Source organism: Argiope bruennichi, chromosome 5 (assembly GCF_947563725.1).
Source record: "Argiope bruennichi chromosome 5, qqArgBrue1.1, whole genome shotgun sequence".
Lineage (NCBI taxonomy): Eukaryota > Metazoa > Arthropoda > Arachnida > Araneae > Araneidae > Argiope > Argiope bruennichi.
Genome location: NC_079155.1, coordinates 40,234,927 through 40,261,648, shown reverse-complemented (window position 1 = coordinate 40,261,648; position 26,722 = coordinate 40,234,927). Strand labels below are relative to the sequence as shown.

General features: G+C 31.0%; 1 protein-coding gene across 1 annotated transcript in view; it reads left to right on the top strand.

The window, feature by feature from the left end:
- Nucleotides 1-26,722, top strand: part of LOC129968150 (prodigiosin synthesizing transferase PigC-like) — a 64,515-nt gene that overhangs the window by 20,866 nt on the left and 16,927 nt on the right. Inside the window, exons 16-27 of the mRNA XM_056081968.1 lie at nucleotides 52-122; nucleotides 378-442; nucleotides 1,480-1,627; nucleotides 3,957-4,074; nucleotides 5,396-5,496; nucleotides 8,109-8,180; nucleotides 8,262-8,368; nucleotides 9,331-9,403; nucleotides 9,496-9,603; nucleotides 9,687-9,845; nucleotides 14,704-14,838; nucleotides 16,819-16,903. Coding sequence (XP_055937943.1) covers nucleotides 52-122; nucleotides 378-442; nucleotides 1,480-1,627; nucleotides 3,957-4,074; nucleotides 5,396-5,496; nucleotides 8,109-8,180; nucleotides 8,262-8,368; nucleotides 9,331-9,403; nucleotides 9,496-9,603; nucleotides 9,687-9,845; nucleotides 14,704-14,838; nucleotides 16,819-16,903 — 1,242 coding nt within the window. The remainder of the gene's footprint in view (nucleotides 1-51; nucleotides 123-377; nucleotides 443-1,479; nucleotides 1,628-3,956; nucleotides 4,075-5,395; nucleotides 5,497-8,108; nucleotides 8,181-8,261; nucleotides 8,369-9,330; nucleotides 9,404-9,495; nucleotides 9,604-9,686; nucleotides 9,846-14,703; nucleotides 14,839-16,818; nucleotides 16,904-26,722) is intronic.

Genomic DNA, 26,722 nt, shown 5'->3' with positions numbered 1-26,722 from the left:
CATAAATGAGATATAATGAAGTTTATTGCTTGTCTGTCGCAATTATTGCAGGAGAGGATACTGCTGCCATGTCCGCTGCTGGACAAATGGATACTTTCCTTGGAATTCAAGGTTTCAAAGAAGTAGTTATTTTTTATTGGTTTTTAACATTAGAGCATAAAATCGCATCATGAATGCCGAATTTTAAATCTAACATATTTTATTTTGATATGAAAGTAGTTGAAACTTTTGAGGAGCAATGAATTCGTACATGATTATATTTTTGTGTACTTTTCAAAATAGTTAAAATATTGATATTTACTTCAAAATTTTATTTAAAAATTTATTACTATTTCTTTGTGCATTATTTTATTCATTCATTTTTTAATATTATTTAGATATTTACTGCAGTGAAAAAATGTTGGGCTTCTCAGTTTGGTCACATAGCCATCGAATACAAAAGGTAGTAAACATGTTTCATTTGTTTTGTTGTAAAAAATTATCTTGATATTTGAAGCTTCAAACTTAAGACTAACCTTAACAATATCGATACTAGTTTTATATCTAGTTTCTGTTATTTTTTTAAATCTGGAATGAATGAGTAACAACTCTCCGCTGTATCAAAATAATCCAAGGCCTACATTATTGTCTTTTACAATTTTCAATCAAATAAACTAATGATAATCTCTTCTTACGCTTTAAAAAATGTATTGATTTTCATTAGAGTAATAATAAAAATGTATTTTAAAGAATTATATTCATTAAATATATTTAAGCTAAAATATTTTGTTTTGATTTCTTGAATTTTGATTAATTTTGAAATTTATTATATGTAGAATAATATACAAGGTATACTAGTTATTTTTTAGCATCAACTATACATGTTGTAGATTATTGGTTCAAGGTCACAAACAAGAAATAATTTATGGAATTTTAGATAAGCACATCACAAATATCTCTGCTTTGTTGTTTTCTTGCTTGAAACACCACTTACTCAAACTTGTTGCAATGGCGGAGAAAAAGAGATTTATTTTCGCTAGCCTCCATTTTCACTTGACATAATGCCATTCGATATCTTTCCCTTGGACTTTATAAAAGATCGTGCATATGTTCATCAGCTGCCTAATGATTTGGCAATGTTGTGACATAGATTTGAAGAGGTTATTCTTTCCATTACTCCGGATTTGTTAACTAAAGTGGGGAATAATTGGATTTTTAGGTTGGATACGTGCCATATAACAAAGGATGCACACATTGAACATTTATAAAAAATAACTAGGTTTGTTTATCTTTAATTTGCTGGAAATAATCTAAATTAAACTTTTATAATTCACAATAAAAACGGAGGCATTCTTTTATAGGCATTCTGTATTACTAGTAATTTTATATATCATTGAAAAAATCATTATTTAACATGATATGATTTAAATTATAAATTCTTTGTTTATTACTTTATATGTATATATGTTATTTTATTTGTTTATTTTTGTGTTTGTTTAGACGAAACGGGCAGATTCTGAATTCTCCAATGGCGGTTGTTATTCAAGATATGGTGGCCAGTGAAGTTTCAGGCGTCATGTTTACATGCGATCCGGTCACTAACAACCCATCAGTAATAACCATAACTGCTAATTATGGTCTGGGAGAAGTAAGTTAACCTATTTAATTTCAAACACACTTTCACTAAAAACTGTAATTACCCTTACCTGAAAGAGAAGTTTTTAGATAAATTTTGGCACTGTTTTCTTGTTTTTCTATAGATAGTCTTGATAAACAGAATTAATATTATTACTTTGGAATTCGGGAATCATTATGTTGGCGATTTAGGCAGCGAATATTCCAAAACATCAAAAGCATTTATTTACACAGCAGCACATACACGAAGACATTACAGTATATTGATTAACTAAGAACATAAAGGAAAGTTAAGAATCACATCGGAAGGATCTTCAATTTAATAGAATGTTTGTGTCGTAAACGTCTAGCAGCTTGGCGCATGCGCAGCTTTGGAAGCGTACGTAACGGCAGGTTTTACTTTAGAATTAAGGGGGTTGCTAAAGAGAAAATGAGCATTGATATTTAACAAATTATTATAGATTATACAAGAAATAATTTTTTCAAATATATGATTTCATAAGTTATGCCTGGTGTTTCATGTGCCATAGTTTTGAAGTCGGTGTTCTTTTTGGGGTGACAAGAATTAATCACGAGAATAGATGTGATTGCGAATTATAATAAATTTTAGTAATATGACTGAAAATAAAATTCGAATTTGATATTTTTTCAATTTAATTTTTACAGATTAAGGACATATAGAGGAGACAAGGTTTGAGTTCAGTACAGTGTCTTATACTTTAAAATTAACCACTTATTTTAAAATGACTAGAGGTATAATAATTTATTATAAAAAACTGCTTAAACCTTCCTAAGTAAAGATTAGCGTTTATTTAATCTCAACAAAAAATCCAAACAAAGGATTTAAATTACATTTTTTTTTCAATGCCTTTAATTTAATATCATCTCCTACTTACACTTTAAGTGCTTGTATTTTTAGACAGTGAAATTATGCTCAAATGAAATGATATGTTATTCTCAAATGAAGTCCTAATACTAATTCTAAAGTCATGTACTATTATTTGAAACTGGCAATAACACTTCTAGTGGTGGCAATTAAAGACTGTATTTCAAAACTTATTTCATATAGTTACTAAAAGTCAATTGCAAAAGTGTATAAATTTACAGTTTTATCCAATATTTTTACTGAAGCCCTGGAATACAAACAATAAGGTATCTCAGCATTATCTAGAACGATTTTAATAGAGTTCGTTAAAGGATTTAGCGATTGTACTTCGTGAAAGGGTGGCACGTAGAATGAAGAGTTGTTATTATGCCCCCTGATTTTATCTGTTGCTAATTATAAATATATCCTGATTTTATCTTTCCTTACCCCCTTTTGTCATGAAATTATTTACTCCTGACGCATGCGCAAAACTCAATGAATTTTCCGAGAGAGTCCGAGAATGAACAGTAAATGAGTGAAGAAGTGTAATTATTTTAATATGGTCCTAAAATAATACATGTAAGTTATATTTTAATAAGGTGATATATAATATTTGAGTAGAAAGTTCATATGTGTTCTGTATTGTTGCAACAGAATACCCTATCTTCACATTCTGTAATGTTAATGCAACATCTTTAGTTAATTTTTTTAAAAATATATGATAATCCTTTGTTGGATTTAATTTGAAGTGTAAGATTATAGTGTGGACATTATTTTCAAACCTTCTTCGTTCAAGCGTAATTTAGTTGAGAGAATTATGCTGCATATTAGTGTAAAACAATCAATTTAGATAATAAAATTATTGTTTTGTATATTTGTTTGATATATGTAAATATATATGTAATGATATTTTAAACTCTTAATTTAATCCAAATTAATTTCCAAAACTTTATCTTAATTTAGCCAATCGTAACTTCATTCTAAAATATTTTCTTATTTCGTGATCCAATTCCACTTTCGGTTTAATTAATCCCTATGTAAAAATAATGCGCCATCAGTACTACGTATCAAATGAAAGTGATACTTTTGCCCTTGTCAAAGGTCAACATACGTATTCCATCCGCGCGTGCCGGAAATTCTATGTTATATAAGACTAGTGATCATTTGTTTCGAGTTTTTTTTTTTTTTCTTTCTTCTTCTTCTTACTTTTGCTTTTGTTCCACGCTGCGTCTGTTTGTAAATAAATTGCTTTCCCGAGATGGATATTAAAGAGAATTAAAAATACAATGTCTCTTCACTGCTTCGAACCTGTCTTCTACTTAAACCAAAATATTTCACATATATATCTTGCATATTTGTTTTACATGTAATAAATAAAGTAAAAAGTTGTATAAAAATGCTCTGTGTTGAGTGAAAAATAACATTACAATGCTAAAGTAATTAAATAAAAACCATTCAATGGAATTCGTTTCTTTAGACAGTAGTATCTGGATCCGTGGAACCAGACACTTTTGTGATTCGACGAAAAGAAAGTAATAAGCTGGAAATTGAAGAAGTTGTTGTGGGTGCGAAGCATCAGAGGATGGTAATGCAAGGTTAGTATTTTTGACAAATTATGTAAGTAATTTCCTTTTAAAATGATCTGAATTATTTTGCTAAATATTTTCCTACTAAAGCTTTACCTACGTGTGAAGTTAATACATTAAGAACTGAATTAAGAATTAAGAAGTTTAGTTACGAACTGAAGTTACTTACTGCTTGACATTAAATTCTTAAAAAATTTGCTATAAAGCTCTTACTTTATCCTTTTAAAGCCATTTACATGACTCTTATGTAAGCTAGATGAATTGTGCGTGAAGCAGTTTTGGAGAATTTTTTAAAAACATATACTCTTATTCAAATTTATTTTAATTCCACACGAATTTTAATAATATCCTAAACAAACATTATCCCAAACTCGGATTGCATACTATACTCGGATTGCATACTATACTCGGATTGCATACTATACTCGGATTGCATAACGACAAACAATGTTATATGGGCTTAATGCATATATCAGTGGAAGTAATAATTCAATATAAACATGTACATCAATACGAGAAATGAGATACAAAAGGGAAATGATGTGGGATATTGGTCTTTAATTTGATAATCATGATCATGTAATATACTTTATTGACTCTCTGCAACTTTTATCATCCTTACTAATGACCTTTCTATTGTGTGTAATCAGTATGAGTAGAATAAAAACTTAGGATACTTCGTACTAGACCATAATATATGCTTATCACCTGTGATAATTCAGTGATCTGCTCTTAAAAGTCATGTATTGCATATGACTTTAATTATTTATGGTTAGCCTTTACTATCTTAATAAAATAATGACTTCACTGTTGTGTATTATCAATATGAAATAATGATTTAGGATTCCTCTCCTTAGGCCAGACGATAAAAGCTTCAAAAGAAGCTATGCAATTAAACTCCATCTCCTATACTGAGAACATATACCGATATAGTTATAGTTTTTCTAAAAAAAATGCATATACGGATTTGAAAGGCTTTAGATTCAGTATCACAAGTTTCGGCATCCTTTCCCTCGTGGTATAAATACACTGTATATATTTTTTTACAAAATTCTTCTTTGTTAACAGTATCGTGGTTTTCTAAATAAAATATTGCGATAATTTTGTAGAATATCTTGTGATAAAAAGCCACTTTCAAAATTAAAAACTACATCATTGATGTTAAATAAAAAAAATTTCAAAAAAAGTTTTTTCTTTTATAATATTCCACAATCAGTTGAATTTTTTCGAAAAAAGTTATAAGATTTTGTTGAAACTTTATTACTTCTCAGAATTAAATTCATGTGATAGTAATTCTTTTGTTAAATATTTCATTTTTTTTTATCTCTAGATTCAGGAGGTACAGCCACAGAAGACATTGATGAGAATTCAAGAAACGAGGCTTGTTTATCTAAAGAAACAGTAATACGCCTCGGAAGATTAGGAGTCAAAGTATGAAAATCTTTTTGTGTGAAATTAAGTAAACTGTTAAAGAATGCCTTAGAAATTATATTGCATATTTCTGTGTTATTTATCGGATTTGTGAGGCTATTCATGCATTCTCAAACTACAGACTTTTCATTGCATGATTTATGAGGGCTTGTTTCTTTTCAAGCTCCTGTTAATAATAAAAGAAAGGAAAAAGATCGAGAAGTAAACCAATTTATATCCAAAACATATAAACAAAAGTGGTTATTCTTCGACATAATCGTCATTATCGAATGTTGACGTCGTCTGATATTTAACAAATTGGTGGACCATGTTCCAAATCCTATCTTCGAAGTCAATTTCCGCCAGTGATATGAAATTGGTCTTTGTGTTTCTTTGAATCTTCTAGGTTTTGGTTTCTTGGTAAATTTTTCAATTCAGGATACGGGTGAAAATCACTTGACTCTAGACTGCACTTTCACTGAAAGTGGACAGTATTCATACGATTATGTCGAAAATTAACTAAGTTTGTTTACGTTTTGCCACCAGTTACCAGTTTGGTAATAAATTCGTTTTCTTCTGCACTCCTATCTTTTTTTTTAAATGGTCTATTGGAACTTGAAAAAAAATGTCCCTCATATATAAGATTTAACTTTATCTGGATTCAGTCTTCACTCACAAAAGGAATATTTATTTAACCGAGTTATTAAATATAATTAGAGAATATATCTCTCAATTATGCAACATTATCAATAGAGTGATTAAAGCCTTTTGAATTTTCTTGACTAATAATATAATCGACTATATTCTGTACAAGGAATAAGTTAATATGAAAGTAGATAATTTTAGAAAAAATGTAATAAATAACATTTTATTCTTACTTAGACATTACCAGTATCCTTCACCTGTTATACTTACACTGTTCGAACAATGTTTCAAGACAGACTATACCAAGATGAGCCGTAGCTTCGATCACTGTCAATTATTTTCACATGTTACCTTAGCATAGTATGGTTATCTTGCTCTCAATCTTCTAAAATCCATCAGCAAATCAAATGTATAGAAAATTTTCAATTGTTGATAATACTTTTTTACTTCATAGATCTCTCTGAGAGATGACATATACATCAAACACAGGAATTCTAGTTTGGAGGTGCAAAAATAATGGAGTAGTTATGTCAGTAACATATTCGCTTACAAAATGGCACATGGAAGGTTATAGCTATTTTATAACTAATCATAACATTGCCTTATTCTTGTGGAGACCCGGATTCCTAGACAAGATAAGGATTATTTTAATGGCTATGGTTGTTTTTTCATAGCAAAAATACACACTTTTATGATATTGGTTGTTTTCCAAAGAAGAATTCAGTCTTCAGTGTAAAAATATCTATTTGCACAATTAGATTACATTATTTATGACTTTATTTAAGACTTATTTTACTATCTTCTTATTCTATTGAAATCACGATGATAGAAGTTAATATTCATTTCTAAAATTAAATATGCATGTTCAAAGAGTTCTTTTCTTTTTTTCTTTAAAATTACGTTTTATTATAATATATAAGTAATTTTTATTTTTTTAAAATCCTACTTCGTACATTATTTCTTCAACAGAAATTAGTGTTTCTGTGTGATCATGCAAAAATACTAATAATAATTTCAGAATATTGTTTTTTCATTTATTCCTTTATACAATTACATAGCTGCAATAATTTATAATGCTTGTTTGTAAATTGTAACTTTTTTTGTTTAATTCACCTAATTTTATAGAATTTGCCTAATTTCAGGCTTATTAAAATAGAAAACTTATAATTGTGTTTTCAATCACTTCATGGCCTGCTAATGTTTCAAAATTTTGTAGCAAAGTATTTTCCTATGAAAATACAGTTATTCTTTCAAAAATATAATAATAATTTAATCGATGTATCTTTATTAAACGCCGATTTTATATGAGTTGTGTCATCTGGTAATTAACTTGAGTAAAGAAATGGATTTTTGAAATGTTATAATATTTATCATAATAAATTTTAAATACAATGCTAAAATGTAGAAAATAATATGAAATTTTATAAAAAGGTTTCGAAAGAAGAAAACAGTCTTTTTAATGAAAATTGTGAATGTTGATTCAAAATAATGAAGACATGATGAATTGAAAACAATATTATGAAATCACGTTAGAATTCATTAAAATAAAAAATGTAATTTGAATATTTTATTCAGTGCCTTAAACTTTTCTAATATGTTTGAATATCCAATTTTGCTTTAAAAAATGTATATTTTTTAATATACTAATATAATGACGTTTTCTTTAAACTAAATTGTATTATTTTTAGTACTTAGACGTGTTTTGTTTACATTTTTTCTTATGAAACATTCTTCTTAAGTCTTATTTGAGTTTATTTACTTCTCATGATGCAGTAAGTGGTATGTTTTATGGGTGCATAAATAGTATATATTAATGAGATTAAGAAGTATCTTGTTGAAATTTTCTTACAACAATTTTCTTGTTTATAAATATACATTGAGGAATAAAAAAAAATAGAAAAAAATTTTTAGATCTTGTTCAAATAATTTATGTATAATACTATAATTTTTATGAATTTTTAATGTAATATTTTTAACAAATTCTTTAGATAGAGAAATATTACAAATCATCCAGAGACATTGAATTTGGAATAGCAAATGACAAGGTATTCATCTTGCAGGTATGCTGTATGAACCTTCATTTCTTTAATATGGGACAACATTTAATATTTCTTTGAAGCAATTATATGTCTCTTTTTCAGTCCCGGCCTGTTACAAATGTAGCTGCGGAAACAGATTATGAAATACAACACGAATTTGATAACGCCCTCAGATGTGAAAATGTGTATTACACTATAGCGAATGTTGGGTAAGATGATAAAAACACTTAACCAACATTTTTTAAAACTACATTTCTATAATTTTGTTTAAGTAGCTGCCCATGGTAGCAAGTTGAGTTACCAGTATTAATAGTTACTAAAAAAAGTTCAATTAACACTAGGTTTACTAAGGGGTCCTTTTGACTCCTCCTTGAAAACTTTTCGTTAATTTTCTCCAAGAAAAGTACTGTCGTATTTTAAAATTCCCATTTTGAAATATTACTGCATCTTTCCTTTGATCGATTGTTTTTGAATTTTAATACTGATGAACTTTTGAAACAATAATGCATTTTCGATTTGGCAACGTAATTATAAATTGTATTACGGATCTACAGTTTTATATCAACATCACTAATGGAATTTTATTTACCTAGCCTTTGCATTTTCAAACGAATAAATTTAACATATTTCGTGCAAAATTTGGTAACAGACTACAATTTATTGTCTCGAAAATTCATAAAAGTTTCATCTATTTTACATGCAATTTCATTTCTAACAATTCATCTTATATTAATACATTCTGGAGTATTTTTTAAATAAGTTTCTTTCATGAAATGAGAGACATAATTCTGAAACTGTTTCTTTTTAGTCCCAGGAATACATAAATAGTGATGATTCTTCTGCATGATGCTTCATTTTTTTCAGGATTATAATAGTCTTCCTTTTTTTCTCATTCGATGAAGTAAGAACAACTAGTCCCTCGAATGTTAGTTCCCTTTTAGTTTTGCCATCATTAACAGGTTTTTTTTTCAACACATAGTTTATTATTTTCACTTTTAGAACCAAGAGAATCTCTTATTTATTTTTAAAAATTAATTATCAAGGTTTGTACCAATCATTTTTAATATATTTTTGACTATTAATAAGAATTTATATCAAAATATTATGTGATCCATCATTTTGATTAATACACTTTTAAGATGATGTTAATGATGATTTTTCTTGTTTTCAGAGAAGTATTACCAGGTGCAACTACACCTCTAACAATTGACCTTGTGACAAAATATTTTAGTGTGTTTTTTGAAGTAAATCTCCTTCTGTAAATAGATTTAACATTTAAGACTACACTACAAGTAAATTAACGAAAATTAACTCATTTCTTTCTTATCATATTTAGAGACAATCCCTTAGAAAAAGCGGCCTAGTTGAAAATTTTTTCAAAAGCAAATACTTTCTAATTGGAGTTCAACCATTTTCATATCACATGATGATGACTGCCGCTGAGGTGAATAATTGACTTCATTTAACATATTTTTCTTAAATCTTGTTTGAATCATTACAGTCATTTATAAGTCTGTGTCTTTCTAGCTGCTAACACGTTATGGTATTGATACTCCTAGAACAAAAGGTTTCATGATAAGTGTATTTGGTAGAATCATAACTGATCCTGGCCTTCTGAATTACGCCTATAGCAGATGTAAGGGAGAACCAGAAGCATCTCTCAAAAATGACTTGAGATATTACTGGGTAATTAGAAATATATAGCAATTCATATTATATTTATTTAAAATAATTGCTTTAGTCAAATTTATAAGCTTTTTCTTAACAATTTGGCGAGTAAACAATTGAATTGAAGCTGTATGCGATGCGCAACGACAGAACCTGGGATCTTGTGGTTAGCAGTCCAGTAACTAAACCATTATAGCAAAACGATCGTTCTGGTAGACGAGTTGTTAACTGGCTTATATGCTATTCACCACAGTAAAAAGTATTCGCTCGTCGTCGCCCGCCATAAACCCTGGCGCGATAATCACGTTCGTCGCTCGCCATAACTGGCGCGATAAACTCCACCGACTCATTGGTGAGGGAGTATTGTGGTGGTAATTTCATAAGCCAGATAACAACCTCCGGAAAGGAGTGTACACTTTTGTCTAGTGGCTTTGTTACTCGGCTATGAACCCTAACGTTGCGAGTTCGAACCTCAAACTTGCACAGAATTATGGATGAACTGACTGGAAATGATGATTTTAAGGAAATGCATGGAAATTGTTTTATTTTATTTGAATCCGTGGGAAATAACATCTTTTCTTTGCTCCGACACGTGTATGGATATATATATATTTTTTTTGTATACATTATATAGAGAATGAAGAGTAATCGTCAAAAAATTTAAACTTGAGATTTTGAAGAATCTCCACATTTTAGACATCCTTAAGTTCGATTTTTTTTGGGGGGGGGGGGGAATGCCTTTATGTTTGCTTGTAAAAATATAACTCAGAAATGCTCTTAGCTAAACGGTTGAAATTTTTTATATTGTCCTTACGCCAAATTCGTAGATCAAATTTTGAGTAAAATTTGCTCATAGGAAGTCTGGTTGTTCGAATATGATAATTACAAAACAAAGATAGTAAGATAGATGAATTTGGTATACAGAGTTAACATATATAGTGTAGACGCCTGCCAAATTTTGAGTAAAATTTGCTCATAGGAAGTCTGGTTGTTCGAATATGATAATTAGAAAACAAAGATAGTAAGATAGATGAATTTGGTATACAGAGTTAATATATATAGTGTAGACGCCTGCCAAATTTTGAGCCAAATTACCTATTGATTTTTTGGAGAATAGCATATAAGCCAGTTAACAACTACGCCACATGAGCATATGCTTTTGTATCCTGGTTATGTTACTGGACTACGAACCACAAGGTCCCAGGTTCTATCCTCGCGCATCACATACCGTTAAATTGGTGACCTCGGACGATGAACCTTCAACCTTCGTAACAGTTGTTGTGGCGCCATCTACCCGCAACCAAAGTCGTCACACTCACGTGACGTAGCATCAGCACCCACACACGCTCGCCATAACACTTGGCGCTGCTCAACTGGGGTACAGGACCATTAGACAACAGCTCAATACATCACCACTCAACAGCCATATCGTTCGTCTCACCTCCGACTCACCGGAGGGAGAATCTGTGGTGAATAGCATATAAGCCAGTTAACAACTACGCAACACGAGCATATGCTTTTGTATCCTGGTTATGTTACTGGACTGCAAACCACAAGGTCCCAGGTTCTATCTTAGCGCATCACAATTCGCTACATTACTTTTAAAAACATGTAATTCAAAAACGCAGGAACTTAATATCTCAAATTTGGTATGGGATTTTGTGACTACAAGTGCAGTTTTGTGTTCAATCGGATGAGAAAAATATGTCCAAAGCACACACTAGATTTTTGGATACTATTAAGCGCATGAAAAAGATTAATCGCCAAATAACTTGCCAAAGATGACATGATAGACCAGCAAAAATGCTAAATTCTCGCCAAAAAATATTTCGTAACCATTGTACGCCAATGCCATGTAATCCGTTCTCTGGCATGACAAGTTTATTAGAGAGTTTGGGAAAACTTTTGGGAAGATCTCTCCGGTTGATTATTATTGATAATGATTATTTTCATTGCACATGTAAAAATATATTTGCACTGTAAATTGTTTCTACTTAATGGACCTGGGAAAAAAATGAATAGCATAATATTGAACTAACTACCAAACACGAATACGTTATATTTTAGGCAGAAAAAATTTTTTAGGTTCATTATTTGCTTCATCTTTTATCTAACGATTTATTCCCTTACAGTATTAACGTACCTCGTTTAAGCGGAATATCGTCAGAAAAATAAGGTGAACTTAACTGAAATTTTATAAAATTTAAATGATAAAGATTTCTGCTTTAGAATATCTCATTCGATTTGTGGCGAATAGCATATAAGTCAGTTAACAATTACGCTGCAGGAGCAATTGTTTTTGCATAATGGTTATGTTACTGGACAGTGAACCACAAGGTCCAAGGTTCTTTCCTCGCTCATAATTGGTGACCTCGGATGATGAACCTTCGACCTTCGTACAGCTATTGTGGCGCAATCTACTCACAGCAAACCAAAGTCGTCAGACTCCCTTGACACAGCATCAGCAACCACACACACTCACCATAACGCTTGGCGCTACTCAACTGGGTACAGGCCCATTAGACAACAGCCGATAAATACATCACCACTCAACATCTAATATCGTTCGTCTCACTTCCGATTCACTGGAGGGAGAGTCTGTGGTGAATAGCATATAAGCCAGTTAACAACTACGCTGCAGAAGCAATTGCTTTTGCATAATGGTTATGTTACTGGACTGCGAACCACAAGGTTCTATCCTCGCTCATACCGAATCACCACAGATTCCTTAGATTCGTCAATTTGCATCAATGCTCTGTTTTGAAAGTACACCATATAAAATTTTTGGAACAACTTCATAACTTTCAGATGATCAGAACGTCATTTGTGATTTAACACTTCTCCGCAAATTCCTTTCAGAATCAGTGCGGAAAGTGTTGATTTTAACGTATGCCCAAGCTCAAGTAATTGAAGGGCATTAAACAGAAATGGATTTTGAACTCGAAACCCTCAGATTTCTAAACCGAAAACTTTAGCGATATAGTAAAGTTTGAAAGCCACGAAAATATATTCTATTATTATTTTTAGATTCATTTCTGCAATTATCCAAATATATATCGTATTGTTCCTTTATTAATCATGAATAAAAGTTGTTCAAATCGAGTTTTTATTCTTTTTTGAATCTTATTCAAATTGCCCATCAGCACAGAAGAATTTAGGACGTCAGTTCTTTTCAGATGGTGAGAAAATTGTGCAAAATGTCTTTGTATCTAAATTGCAAATCAATACTTCAATATGGCGCGAAAATGTTCGGAAATTGAAAGCGATTAGAGTAATTGATGAAAATGTTAGAAGTAATTAAATTAAAAGAAAATTGATTGGTGAAATTTTTATACTTTATAAAACTTTCTTCCTCCCTTATTCCGTTATCTAAAGTACTGGGTGATTATATATAAAATAATCTATCCCGATATATGAGACCGTCATTATCATACCGTTCATAGGAAAGGAATAAAATTTTGGTTTAAGGTATTTGGAGGTATGCGCGCAAGAATCATTGTAAAAGCAGTTATTAAACTCTAACAGTTACAGTTATACATAAAAATTTCTAAATTTTTTAATGTCAACTTAAGCTTTTTTTTATTGGAATATGTTCTTCACAGCAAAAAAACAATAAATAACGTTGGAACTGTACATGTAGCACAAAAATCATCAGCGCTAATAATACTAAGGAAAAAAAAAGAGGAAACAACTGACTTGAAGTTTAGCAGGTTTCATTCGGCATGGTAAGTTGCTTTAGTTCTAGACATCACATGCCGCATGTCCTAGTGATCGAATTAGGTCAAGCAAAAATTTGTGAAATATAAAAAAATGTTTTACTTTCTGTTGCTTCTCTGCTGTTATTCGTTATTTTCTATTTTTTTTCTTAGTCTATCTACCGCTAGTGATTTTCGTGCTACAAGGTAACTGCTCCAGCGCTTTTTTTTTCCTATGTAGAGCACATTTCAATAAAAAAAAAAGTGGGTATTGCCATTTTAAAATTTTGACGCAGTAACCTGTAAGTGTTTAACTGTTGTTTTTCATATGATTCTTGAGCAGTTACCTCTAAAAACCTTGAACCAAAATTTTATTCCATTCCTGTGAAAAGTATGATAGTTACAATTTCGTGTGTATATATATATATATATATTGTTACAAATCTATAATATTGCTACCCGGCACGAATAGAGTCATCGTAAGAAAGACCGTTGTACGATCGGTCCTGTACGTGCTGAGATCAATGAACTTAGAGCTTGGCGAGAGACTTGGCGAGCATTTGGCGGCTTGGCGATAAATTTGGCGAGTTTGGCGACTAAATGGATACTACTAGAAAGTTCGAGAACTTTCACGATCCATCCACTAAGACCCGAGATACAGCCAGGTACGCCCTGATTGGTCTGAAAATTCTAGCCCCGCCTCCCGGAACTATAAAAGACGGGCACTGAAGCTTAAGAAAAAGTCGTGTGTATCTCCAGAAGTCGTATGTATCGTCAGAAGTGATGTGTGAGAGGAGTCGGAGTCGCCGACAAATAAGAGAAATTAGAGGATGAGACAGCAAACAAACTGCTGAACTAATGACTAGTGATTAAATGTGCTACGATTGATCGACGGTATTTTGCTGTATAGAAAAATTGTGTAACAATATATATATATATATATTATCTCTCGCTATCTCGCAATACTTTTTTTCATTAGCGACCAGACTAATTAAATTTCTAGATCATCTTCGTATAGTTGGATATATGAGTACCAATGATAATTTTCTCAGGATAGCTTATGATCTTGATATATTGATTAAATGGAAACAGCTATTTTGTTCTCATCTTTTGACAAAGTAGCAAAAATACTCATCGAAATTAAACGTTTAGGAGTTATATTCTTTACTAATTTTTTTCAGGAATTATTCTTCTATGATTCAGGTTACAGTAAGATAAGAGAATCAATCTTCAACTATCCTTTAGATTTCCTGAAATACGACACTGCCAAAGAAACATACGATGCAATATTGCGGGCATGCTCTGATTTTGATGGGGTAAGAAATATATTTTATGCTCTAACGAATGTACATTTTGTTCAAAATACATAAAAGTAATCCATGAATTTAATTTAAGATATCACATATGGTTATAAAAATTTTGTAGAAAAAATTTGGTTCAACTCTGAAATACTGCATATATTTTACTCATCTGAATGCCATCCTTTTTCATTAAGAAACTGTTAGGGAAGTTAATTAAGAATTTGTTGATATTTTCGCTGAGACCAAGAAAAATTAATTTAAATTTATATTTTCAGTTTAATTAAAAAAGTAATATTTGAAAGCTTATTTCTTGTCATATGAAATTGAAATCAAGCAAAAGAATTTAAATACAAGAATAATTTCCGTATTTTTTATAAAAATTCTAGCTAGTTGTTGTGCCCATATCTATTTATTCTGTATTTATGTACGAAAAAAAAAACATAATTTGAAGTCGTGCAGTTTATAATTGTACAAAAATATGTAATTGAAAAAAAATTATGTTTAAATCGACTTTGAAAAATTGATTAAAAATCAAAGAAAAATTGTAAGGTAATAAATTTGATGTCATTACGATATTAATTATTTTTATTTTTATGATGATGTAAAAATAATGATTTTGAAAAACAAAAAATCTTTTAACCCCATTCCACCCACCCACCCATTAGAAGAGTGTAGAAACATTGTAATGATTTAGTTAATCCTTGTAGCCATTAAAAAGAAGTATGTGTGCTAAATTTCACTTGCATCCTTCAAGGGATGTGGAATTACATAGGGTCCAAATAAAATAAATAATCAACAAAATTTAATTATGAAAATGTGTGTGTGTGCGTGTGTAAACATACTTAACTGAAAAGATGGAACTTTTGGAATTTTAACACGTTAAAAGGTACGTCAATTTACATTGTAACACATTAGTAAAATAGATAGAAAATTTTTCCTTCAGTGATTTTTCTATGAGATTTTGATAGGGATTTCTTTTACACGCGGCGAGTTAGGAAAGGGAATCTTAGGTATCTTTAATAATGTTGTAAGCATTAGGGATTTTTATCCCTTCACTCAGAACGTGAGAAAAGCAGAAATCCTCAGTATTCTAGAGCGTGTGTAGAATTATTGAAATAAAAAATGGGAATTAGATCAGAAAATAAAAGAACATTTTAGAATGAAATTAGCATTTACTAAATTAAGACAGAAATTAGAAAATTATTGGAATTTAAATTAAGAAATATCATTCAAATTCATTATAAAACACACACACACACACACACACACACACACACACACACACACACACACACACACACACACACACACACACACACACACACACACACACACACATATATATATATATATATATATATATATATATATATATATATATATATATATATTATATTTTAAATTCTAATTTCAATTCTAATTAATTATCAAAGTTTTATCTTAATTCAGCCCATGTCAAAGTCATTCTAAATTCTGTCTAGTCATTCTAAAGTCTCAAGCTTTGTAAAAATGATTGCGACAGCGGTTCCCACGTGCCGAATGAAGGGATAGAGAATTGCTGATGTAAACATATTCTTCTGAAGGATTCCTCTGTTTCTTTGGTCAAGGGCGACAGGTGGCAGAAATTCTTGTCAGAAATCTCATGTTATATAAGACCAGGGATAATTTATTTCGTTCTTTCTCACTTCTGCTTTTGTGCCGCAATATAACGTACGTGCCTTGTCCGCGTCTCCTCTTGTAAATAAGTTATGCTTTCCCGGGATGGATTAAAGATAATTTAAAAAATCCATAGTGTCTTTAATCTATAAAACAATATCAATTACAAGAAAAATTATATTAATGTATAATATCACTAAAATAATTATGTCTATTGTCATTCAAGTAAAGGTAAAATAAACTTTATCAAAAAATGATTATGATTTATTAAACAAATAGTGCGTTGTGTCTGAAAAGTTGTGAATGACATCAAATTTCAAAATTCTGTCTTATTTTCAGGCAGCTGAAATGCACATGGAAAGTTCAGAAGCTTCTTCAAATTGGAATATAATGATGTTTTCTATTCTCTGTGGAGCAAAAGGAAGTAAGTTGTGAAGATTTATTATCATATATTTATAATAAATAAGGTTTAAAAAAATTAAAAAGATCAAAGATAAAATTTAATGAACTTTAATATTTTTCTCAAAACAATTGTATGCATAATAGTTTCCTTCAAACTTGAAGTAGTCTCGTAATGCTTCCACTTTCATCTTATATTGTTTTAATTATTTTCACCACATCTGTTTACAAAGTGAATTAAAGCGTAATTTTATTAATTATCTAAAGAATTTACAAATATTTATCATAATAAGATACTTTCAATCTTTGATCTAATATTTCTTTAACCAGATTTTCTGTAAATTCTGAGTCTTTACAATATTTTTTCATGTGTTTGCCACGTTCAATAATATAGCCAGCATTTTATAATAAATAGGACTATTTATTTACATATTTAGCTAACAAATAAGTACGAATATTCATCATGGAAATTTAATTTAAATCAACTTAAATGAAAACATCGTTGCTCGATTAACATTAACAAATTTTTTTTGGAGAAACTCATAACGTTAGAATGAAAGATCACTTGAGTTTTGTTAATAAATCTAACAAAGTCCCCTTTTCGTTTTTCTAAAGCTACTGTGTAAGTCTATAGCAATAAAACTGCCGTCCTTTTGGTTTCATTTAGACATTGACACAGATGTTTATAGCGATTTCGCTACACTCCTAGCCAGTGCTCCCAATGTAGAAAGTGCAAACGTTAGATTCTAATCAAAATACTTCCAATGTAGAGAGTGCAAACGTTTTATAATAAATAGGACTATTTATTTGCATATTTAACTAACAAATAAGTACGGACATTCAGTCCATCAAGAAAATTTAATTTAAATCAGCTTAAATGAAAACATCGTTGCTCGATTAACATTAACAAATTTTTTTTTGGAGAAACTCATAACGTTAGAATGAAAGATCACTTGAGTTTTGTTAATAAATCTAACAAAGTCCCCTTTTCGTTTTTCTAAAGCTACTGTGTAAGTCTATAGCAATAAAACTGCCTTCCTTTTGGCTTCATTTAGACATTGACACAGATGTTTATAGCGATTTCGCTACACTCCTAGCCAGTGCTTCCAATGTAGAAAGTGCAAACGTTAGATTCTAATCAAAATACTTCCAATGTAGAGTGTCCATCATGAAAATTTAATTTAAATAGACTTAAATGAAAACATCGTTGCTCGAATAACCTTAGCAAATTTTTTTGGAGAAGCTCATAACGTTAGAATGAAAGATCACTTGAGTTTTGTTAATAAATCTAACAAAGTCCCCTTTACGTTTTTCTAAAGCTACTGTGTAAGTCTATAGCAATAAAACTGCCGTCCTTTTGGTTTCATTTAGACATTGACACAGATGTTTATAGCGATTTCGCTACATTCCTAGCCAGTGCTTCCAATGTAGAAAGTGCAAACGTTAGATTCTAATCAAAATACTTCCAATGTAGAGTGTCCATCATGAAAATTTAATTTAAATCAACTTAAATGAAAACATCGTTGCTCGAATAACCTCAGCAAATTTTTTTGGAGAAGCTCATAACGTTAGAATGAAAGATCACTTGAGTTTTGTTAATAAATCTAACAAAGTCCCCTTTTCGTTTTACTAAAGCTACTGTGTAAGTCTATAGCAATAAAACTGCCGTCCTTTTGGTCTCATTTAGACATTGACACAGATGTTTATAGCGATTTCGCTACACTCCTAGCCAGTGCTTCCAATGTAGAAAGTGCAAACGTTAGATTCTAATCAAAATACTTCCAATGTAGAGTGTCCATCATGAAAATTTAATTTAAATCAACTTAAATGAAAACATCGTTGCTCGAATAACCTTAGCAAATTTTTTTGGAGAAACTCATAACGTTAGAATGAAAGATCACTTGAGTTTTGTTAATAAATCTAACAAAGTCCCCTTTTCGTTTTTCTAAAGCTACTGTGTAAGTCTATAGCAATAAAACTGCCGTACTTTTGGTTTCATTTAGACATTGACACAGATGTTTATAGCGATATCGCTACACTCCTAGCCAGTGCTTCCAATGTAGAAAGTGCAAACGTTAGATTCTAATCAAAATACTTCCAATGTAGAGAGTGCAAACGTTTTATAATAAATAGGACTATTTATTTGCATATTCAACTAACAAATAAGTACGGACATTCAGTCCATCATGAAAATTTAATTTAAATCAACTTAAATGAAAACATCGTTGCTCGATTAACATTAACAAATTTTTTTTGGAGAAACTCATAACGTTAGAATGAAAGATCACTTGAGTTTTGTTAATAAATCTAACAAAGTCCCCTTTTCGTTTTTCTAAAGCTACTGTGTAAGTCTATAGCAATAAAACTGCCGTCCTTTTGGTTTCATTTAGACATTGACACAGATGTTTATAGCGATTTCGCTACACTCCTAGCCAGTGCTTCCAATGTAGAAAGTGCAAACGTTAGATTCTAATCAAAATACTTCCAATGTAGAGTGTCCATCATGAAAATTTAATTTAAATCAACTTAAATGAAAACATCGTTGCTCGAATAACCTTAGCAAATTTTTTTGGAGAAGCTCATAACGTTAGAATGAAAGATCACTTGAGTTTTGTTAATAAATCTAACAAAGTCCCCTTTTCGTTTTTCTAAAGCTACTGTGTAAGTCTATAGCAATAAAACTGCCGTCCTTTTGGTTTCATTTAGACATTGACACAGATGTTTATAGCGATTTCGCTACACTCCTAGCCAGTGCTTCCAATGTAGAAAGTGCAAACGTTAGATTCTAATCAAAATACTTCCAATGTAGAGTGTCCATCATGAAAATTTAATTTAAATCAACTTAAATGAAAACATCGTTGCTCGAATAACCTCAGCAAATTTTTTTGGAGAAGCTCATAACGTTAGAATGAAAGATCACTTGAGTTTTGTTAATAAATCTAACAAAGTCCCCTTTTCGTTTTTCTAAAGCTACTGTGTAAGTCTATAGCAATAAAACTGCCGTCCTTTTGGTCTCATTTAGACATTGACACAGATGTTTATAGCGATTTCGCTACACTCCTAGCCAGTGCTTCCAATGTAGAAAGTGCAAACGTTAGATTCTAATCAAAATACTTCCAATGTAGAGAGTGCAAACGTTTTATAATAAATAGGACTATTTATTTGCATATTCAACTAACAAATAAGTACGGACATTCAGTCCATCATGAAAATTTAATTTAAATCAACTTAAATGAAAACATCGTTGCTCGATTAACATTAACAAATTTTTTTTGGAGAAACTCATAACGTTAGAATGAAAGATCACTTGAGTTTTGTTAATAAATCTAACAAAGTCCCCTTTTCGTTTTTCTAAAGCTACTGTGTAAGTCTATAGCAATAAAACTGCCGTCCTTTTGGTTTCATTTAGACATTGACACAGATGTTTATAGCGATTTCGCTACACTCCTAGCCAGTGCTTCCAATGTAGAAAGTGCAAACGTTAGATTCTAATCAAAATACTTTTAATGTAGAGTGTCCATCATGAAAATTTAATTTAAATCAACTTAAATGAAAACATCGTTGCTCGAATAACCTCAGCAAATTTTTTTGGAGAAGCTCATAACGTTAGAATGAAAGATCACTTGAGTTTTGTTAATAAATCTAACAAAGTCCCCTTTTCGTTTTTCTAAAGCTACTGTGTAAGTCTATAGCAATAAAACTGCCGTCCTTTTGGTCTCATTTAGACATTGACACAGATGTTTATAGCGATTTCGCTACACTCCTAGCCAGTGCTTCCAATGTAGAAAGTGCAAACGTTAGATTCTAATCAAAATACTTCCAATGTAGAGTGTCCATCATGAAAATTTAATTTAAATCAAATTAAATGAAAACATCGTTGCTCGAATAACCTTAGCAAATTTTTTTGGAGAAACTCATAACGTTAGAATGAAAGATCACTTGAGTTTTGTTAATAAATCTAACAAAGTCCCCTTTTCGTTTTTCTAAAGCTACTGTGTAAGTCTATAGCAATAAAACTGCCGTCCTTTTGGTTTCATTTAGACATTGACACAGATGTTTATAGCGATTTCGCTACACTCCTAGCCAGTGCTTCCAATGTAGAAAGTGCAAACGTTAGATTCTAATCAAAATACTTCCAATGTAGAGTGTCCATCATGAAAATTTAATTTAAATCAACTTAAATGAAAACATCGTTGCTCGAATAACCTTAGCAAATTTTTTTGGAGAAGCTCATAACGTTAGAATGAAAGATCACTTGAGTTTTGTTAATAAATCTAACAAAGTCCCCTTTTCGTTTTTCTAAAGCTACTGTGTAAGTCTATAGCAATAAAACTGCCGTCCTTTTGGTTTCATTTAGACATTGACACAGATGTTTATAGCGATTTCGCTACACTCCTAGCCAGTGCTTCCAATGTAGAAAGTGCAAACGTTAGATTCTAATCAAAATACTTCCAATGTAGAGTGTCCATCATGAAAATTTAATTTAAATCAACTTAAATGAAAACATCGTTGCTCGAATAACCTCAGCAAATTTTTTTGGAGAAGCTCATAACGTTAGAATGAAAGATCACTTGAGTTTTGTTAATAAATCTAACAAAGTCCCCTTTTCGTTTTTCTAAAGCTACTGTGTAAGTCTATAGCAATAAAACTGCCGTCCTTTTGGTCTCATTTAGACATTGACACAGATGTTTATAGCGATTTCGCTACACTCCTAGCCAGTGCTTCCAATGTAGAAAGTGCAAACGTTAGATTCTAATCAAAATACTTCCAATGTAGAGAGTGCAAACGTTTTATAATAAATAGGACTATTTATTTGCATATTCAACTAACAAATAAGTACGGACATTCAGTCCATCATGAAAATTTAATTTAAATCAACTTAAATGAAAACATCGTTGCTCGATTAACATTAACAAATTTTTTTTGGAGAAACTCATAACGTTAGAATGAAAGATCACTTGAGTTTTGTTAATAAATCTAACAAAGTCCCCTTTTCGTTTTTCTAAAGCTACTGTGTAAGTCTATAGCAATAAAACTGCCGTCCTTTTGGTTTCATTTAGACATTGACACAGATGTTTATAGCGATTTCGCTACACTCCTAGCCAGTGCTTCCAATGTAGAAAGTGCAAACGTTAGATTCTAATCAAAATACTTTTAATGTAGAGTGTCCATCATGAAAATTTAATTTAAATCAACTTAAATGAAAACATCGTTGCTCGAATAACCTCAGCAAATTTTTTTGGAGAAGCTCATAACGTTAGAATGAAAGATCACTTGAGTTTTGTTAATAAATCTAACAAAGTCCCCTTTTCGTTTTTCTAAAGCTACTGTGTAAGTCTATAGCAATAAAACTGCCGTCCTTTTGGTCTCATTTAGACATTGACACAGATGTTTATAGCGATTTCGCTACACTCCTAGCCAGTGCTTCCAATGTAGAAAGTGCAAACGTTAGATTCTAATCAAAATACTTCCAATGTAGAGTGTCCATCATGAAAATTTAATTTAAATCAAATTAAATGAAAACATCGTTGCTCGAATAACCTTAGCAAATTTTTTTGGAGAAACTCATAACGTTAGAATGAAAGATCACTTGAGTTTTGTTAATAAATCTAACAAAGTCCCCTTTTCGTTTTTCTAAAGCTACTGTGTAAGTCTATAGCAATAAAACTGCCGTCCTTTTGGTTTCATTTAGACATTGACACAGATGTTTATAGCGATTTCGCTACACTCCTAGCCAGTGCTTCCAATGTAGAAAGTGCAAACGTTAGATTCTAATCAAAATACTTCCAATGTAGAGAGTGCAAACGTTTTATAATAAATAGGACTATTTATTTGCATATTCAACTAACAAATAAGAACGGACATTCAGTCCATCATGAAAATTTAATTTAAATCAACTTAAATGAAAACATCGTTGCTCGATTAACATTAACAAATTTTTTTTGGAGAAACTCATAACGTTAGAATGAAAGATCACTTGAGTTTTGTTAATAAATCTAACAAAGTCCCCTTTTCGTTTTTCTAAAGCTACTGTGTAAGTCTATAGCAATAAAACTGCCGTCCTTTTGGTTTCATTTAGACATTGACACAGATGTTTATAGCGATTTCGCTACACTCCTAGCCAGTGCTTCCAATGTAGAAAGTGCAAACGTTAGATTCTAATCAAAATACTTCCAATGTAGAGTGTCCATCATGAAAATTTAATTTAAATCAACTTAAATGAAAACATCGTTGCTCGAATAACCTTAGCAAATTTTTTTGGAGAAGCTCATAACGTTAGAATGAAAGATCACTTGAGTTTTGTTAATAAATCTAACAAAGTCCCCTTTTCGTTTTTCTAAAGCTACTGTGTAAGTCTATAGCAATAAAACTGCCGTCCTTTTGGTTTCATTTAGACATTGACACAGATGTTTATAGCGATTTCGCTACACTCCTAGCCAGTGCTTCCAATGTAGAAAGTGCAAACGTTAGATTCTAATCAAAATACTTCCAATGTAGAGTGTCCATCATGAAAATTTAATTTAAATCAACTTAAATGAAAACATCGTTGCTCGAATAACCTCAGCAAATTTTTTTGGAGAAGCTCATAACGTTAGAATGAAAGATCACTTGAGTTTTGTTAATAAATCTAACAAAGTCCCCTTTTCGTTTTTCTAAAGCTACTGTGTAAGTCTATAGCAATAAAACTGCCGTCCTTTTGGTTTCATTTAGACATTGACACAGATGTTTATAGCGATTTCGCTACACTCCTAGCCAGTGCTTCCAATGTAGAAAGTGCAAACGTTAGATTCTAATCAAAATACTTCCAATGTAGAGTGTCCATCATGAAAATTTAATTTAAATCAACTTAAATGAAAACATCGTTGCTCGATTAACATTAACAAATTTTTTTTGGAGAAACTCATAACGTTAGAATGAAAGATCACTTGAGTTTTGTTAATAAATCTAACAAAGTCCCCTTTTCGTTTTTCTAAAGCTACTGTGTAAGTCTATAGCAATAAAACTGCCGTCCTTTTGGTTTCATTTAGACATTGACACAGATGTTTATAGCGATTTCGCTACACTCCTAGCCAGTGCTTCCAATGTAGAAAGTGCAAACGTTAGATTCTAATCAAAATACTTCCAATGTAGAGAGTGCAAACGTTTTATAATAAATAGGACTATTTATTTGCATATTCAACTAACAAATAAGTACGGACATTCAGTCCATCATGAAAATTTAATTTAAATCAACTTAAATGAAAACATCGTTGCTCGATTAACATTAACAAATTTTTTTTGGAGAAACTCATAACGTTAGAATGAAAGATCACTTGAGTTTTGTTAATAAATCTAACAAAGTCCCCTTTTCGTTTTTCTAAAGCTACTGTGTAAGTCTATAGCAATAAAACTGCTGTCCTTTTGGTTTCATTTAGACATTGACACAGATGTTTATAGCGATTTCGCTACACTCCTAGCCAGTGCTTCCAATGTAGAAAGTGCAAACGTTAGATTCTAATCAAAATACTTCCAATGTAGAGTGTCCATCATGAAAATTTAATTTAAATCAACTTAAATGAAAACATCGTTGCTCGAATAACCTCAGCAAATTTTTTTGGAGAAGCTCATAACGTTAGAATGAAAGATCACTTGAGTTTTGTTAATAAATCTAACAAAGTCCCCTTTTCGTTTTTCTAAAGCTACTGTGTAAGTCTATAGCAATAAAACTGCCGTCCTTTTGGTTTCATTTAGACATTCACACAGATGTTTATAGCGATTTCGCTACACTCCTAGCCAATGCTTCCAATGTAGAAAGTGCAAACGTTAGATTCTAATCAAAATACTTCCAATGTAGAGTGTCCATCATGAAAATTTAATTTAAATCAACTTAAATGAAAACATCGTTGCTCGAATAACCTCAGCAAATTTTTTTGGAGAAGCTCATAACGTTAGAATGAAAGATCACTTGAGTTTTGTTAATAAATCTAACAAAGTCCCCTTTTCGTTTTTCTAAAGCTACTGTGTAAGTCTATAGCAATAAAACTGCCGTCCTTTTGGTTTCATTTAGACATTGACACAGATGTTTATAGCGATTTCGCTACACTCCTAGCCAGTGCTTCCAATGTAGAAAGTGCAAACGTTAGATTCTAATCAAAATACTTCCAATGTAGAGTGTCCATCATGAAAATTTAATTTAAATCAACTTAAATGAAAACATCGTTGCTCGAATAACCTTAGCAAATTTTTTTGGAGAAAATCATAACGTTAGAATGAAAGATCACTTGAGTTTTGTTAATAAATCTAACAAAGTCCCCTTTACGTTTTTCTAAAGCTACTGTGTAAGTCTATAGCAATAAAACTGCCGTCCTTTTGGTTTCATTTACACATTGACACAGATGTTTATAGCGATTTCGCTACACTCCTAGCCAGTGCTTCCAATGTAGAAAGTGCAAACGTTAGATTCTAATCAAAATACTTCCAATGTAGAGAGTGCAAACGTTTTATAATAAATAGGACTATTTATTTGCATATTCAACTAACAAATAAGTACGGACATTCAGTCCATCATGAAAATTTAATTTAAATCAACTTAAATGAAAACATCGTTGCTCGATTAACATTAACAAATTTTTTTTGGAGAAACTCATAACGTTAGAATGAAAGATCACTTGAGTTTTGTTAATAAATCTAACAAAGTCCCCTTTACGTTTTTCTAAAGCTACTGTGTAAGTCTATAGCAATAAAACTGCCGTCCTTTTGGTTTCATTTAGACATTGACACAGATGTTTATAGCGATTTCGCTACACTCCTAGCCAGTGCTTCCAATGTAGAAAGTGCAAACGTTAGGTTCTAATCAAAATACTTCCAATGTAGAGTGTCCATCATGAAAATTTAATTTAAATCAACTTAAATGAAAACATCGTTGCTCTATTAACATTAACAAATTTTTTTTGGAGAAACTCATAACGTTAGAATGAAAGATCACTTGAGTTTTGTTAATAAATCTAACAAAGTCCCCTTTTCGTTTTTCTAAAGCTACTGTGTAAGTCTATAGCAATAAAACTGCCGTCCTTTTGGTTTCATTTAGACATTGACACAGATGTTTATAGCGATTTCGCTACACTCCTAGCCAGTGCTTCCAATGTAGAAAGTGCAAACGTTAGATTCTAATCAAAATACTTCCAATGTAGAGTGTCCATCATGAAAATTAATTTAAATCAACTTAAATGAAAACATCGTTGCTCGAATAACCTTAGCAAATTTTTTTGGAGAAGCTCATAACGTTAGAATGAAAGATCACTTGAGTTTTGTTAATAAATCTAACAAAGTCCCCTGTTCGTTTTTCTAAAGCTACTGTGTAAGTCTATAGCAATAAAACTGCCGTCCTTTTGGTTTCATTTAGACATTGACACAGATGTTTATAGCGACTTCGCTACACTCCTAGCCAGTGCTTCCAATGTAGAAAGTGCAAACGTTAGATTCTAATCAAAATACTTCCAAAGTAGAGTGTCCATCATGAAAATTTAATTTAAATCAACTTAAATGAAAACATCGTTGCTCGAATAACCTCAGCAAATTTTTTTGGAGAAGCTCATAACGTTAGAATGAAAGATCACTTGAGTTTTGTTAATAAATCTAACAAAGTCCCCTTTTCGTTTTTCTAAAGCTACTGTGTAAGTCTATAGCAATAAAACTGCCGTCCTTTTGGTTTCATTTAGACATTGACACAGATGTTTATAGCGATTTCGCTACACTCCTAGCCAGTGCTTCCAATGTAGAAAGTGCAAACGTTAGATTCTAATCAAAATACTTCCAATGTAGAGTGTCCATCATGAAAATTTAATTTAAATCAACTTAAATGAAA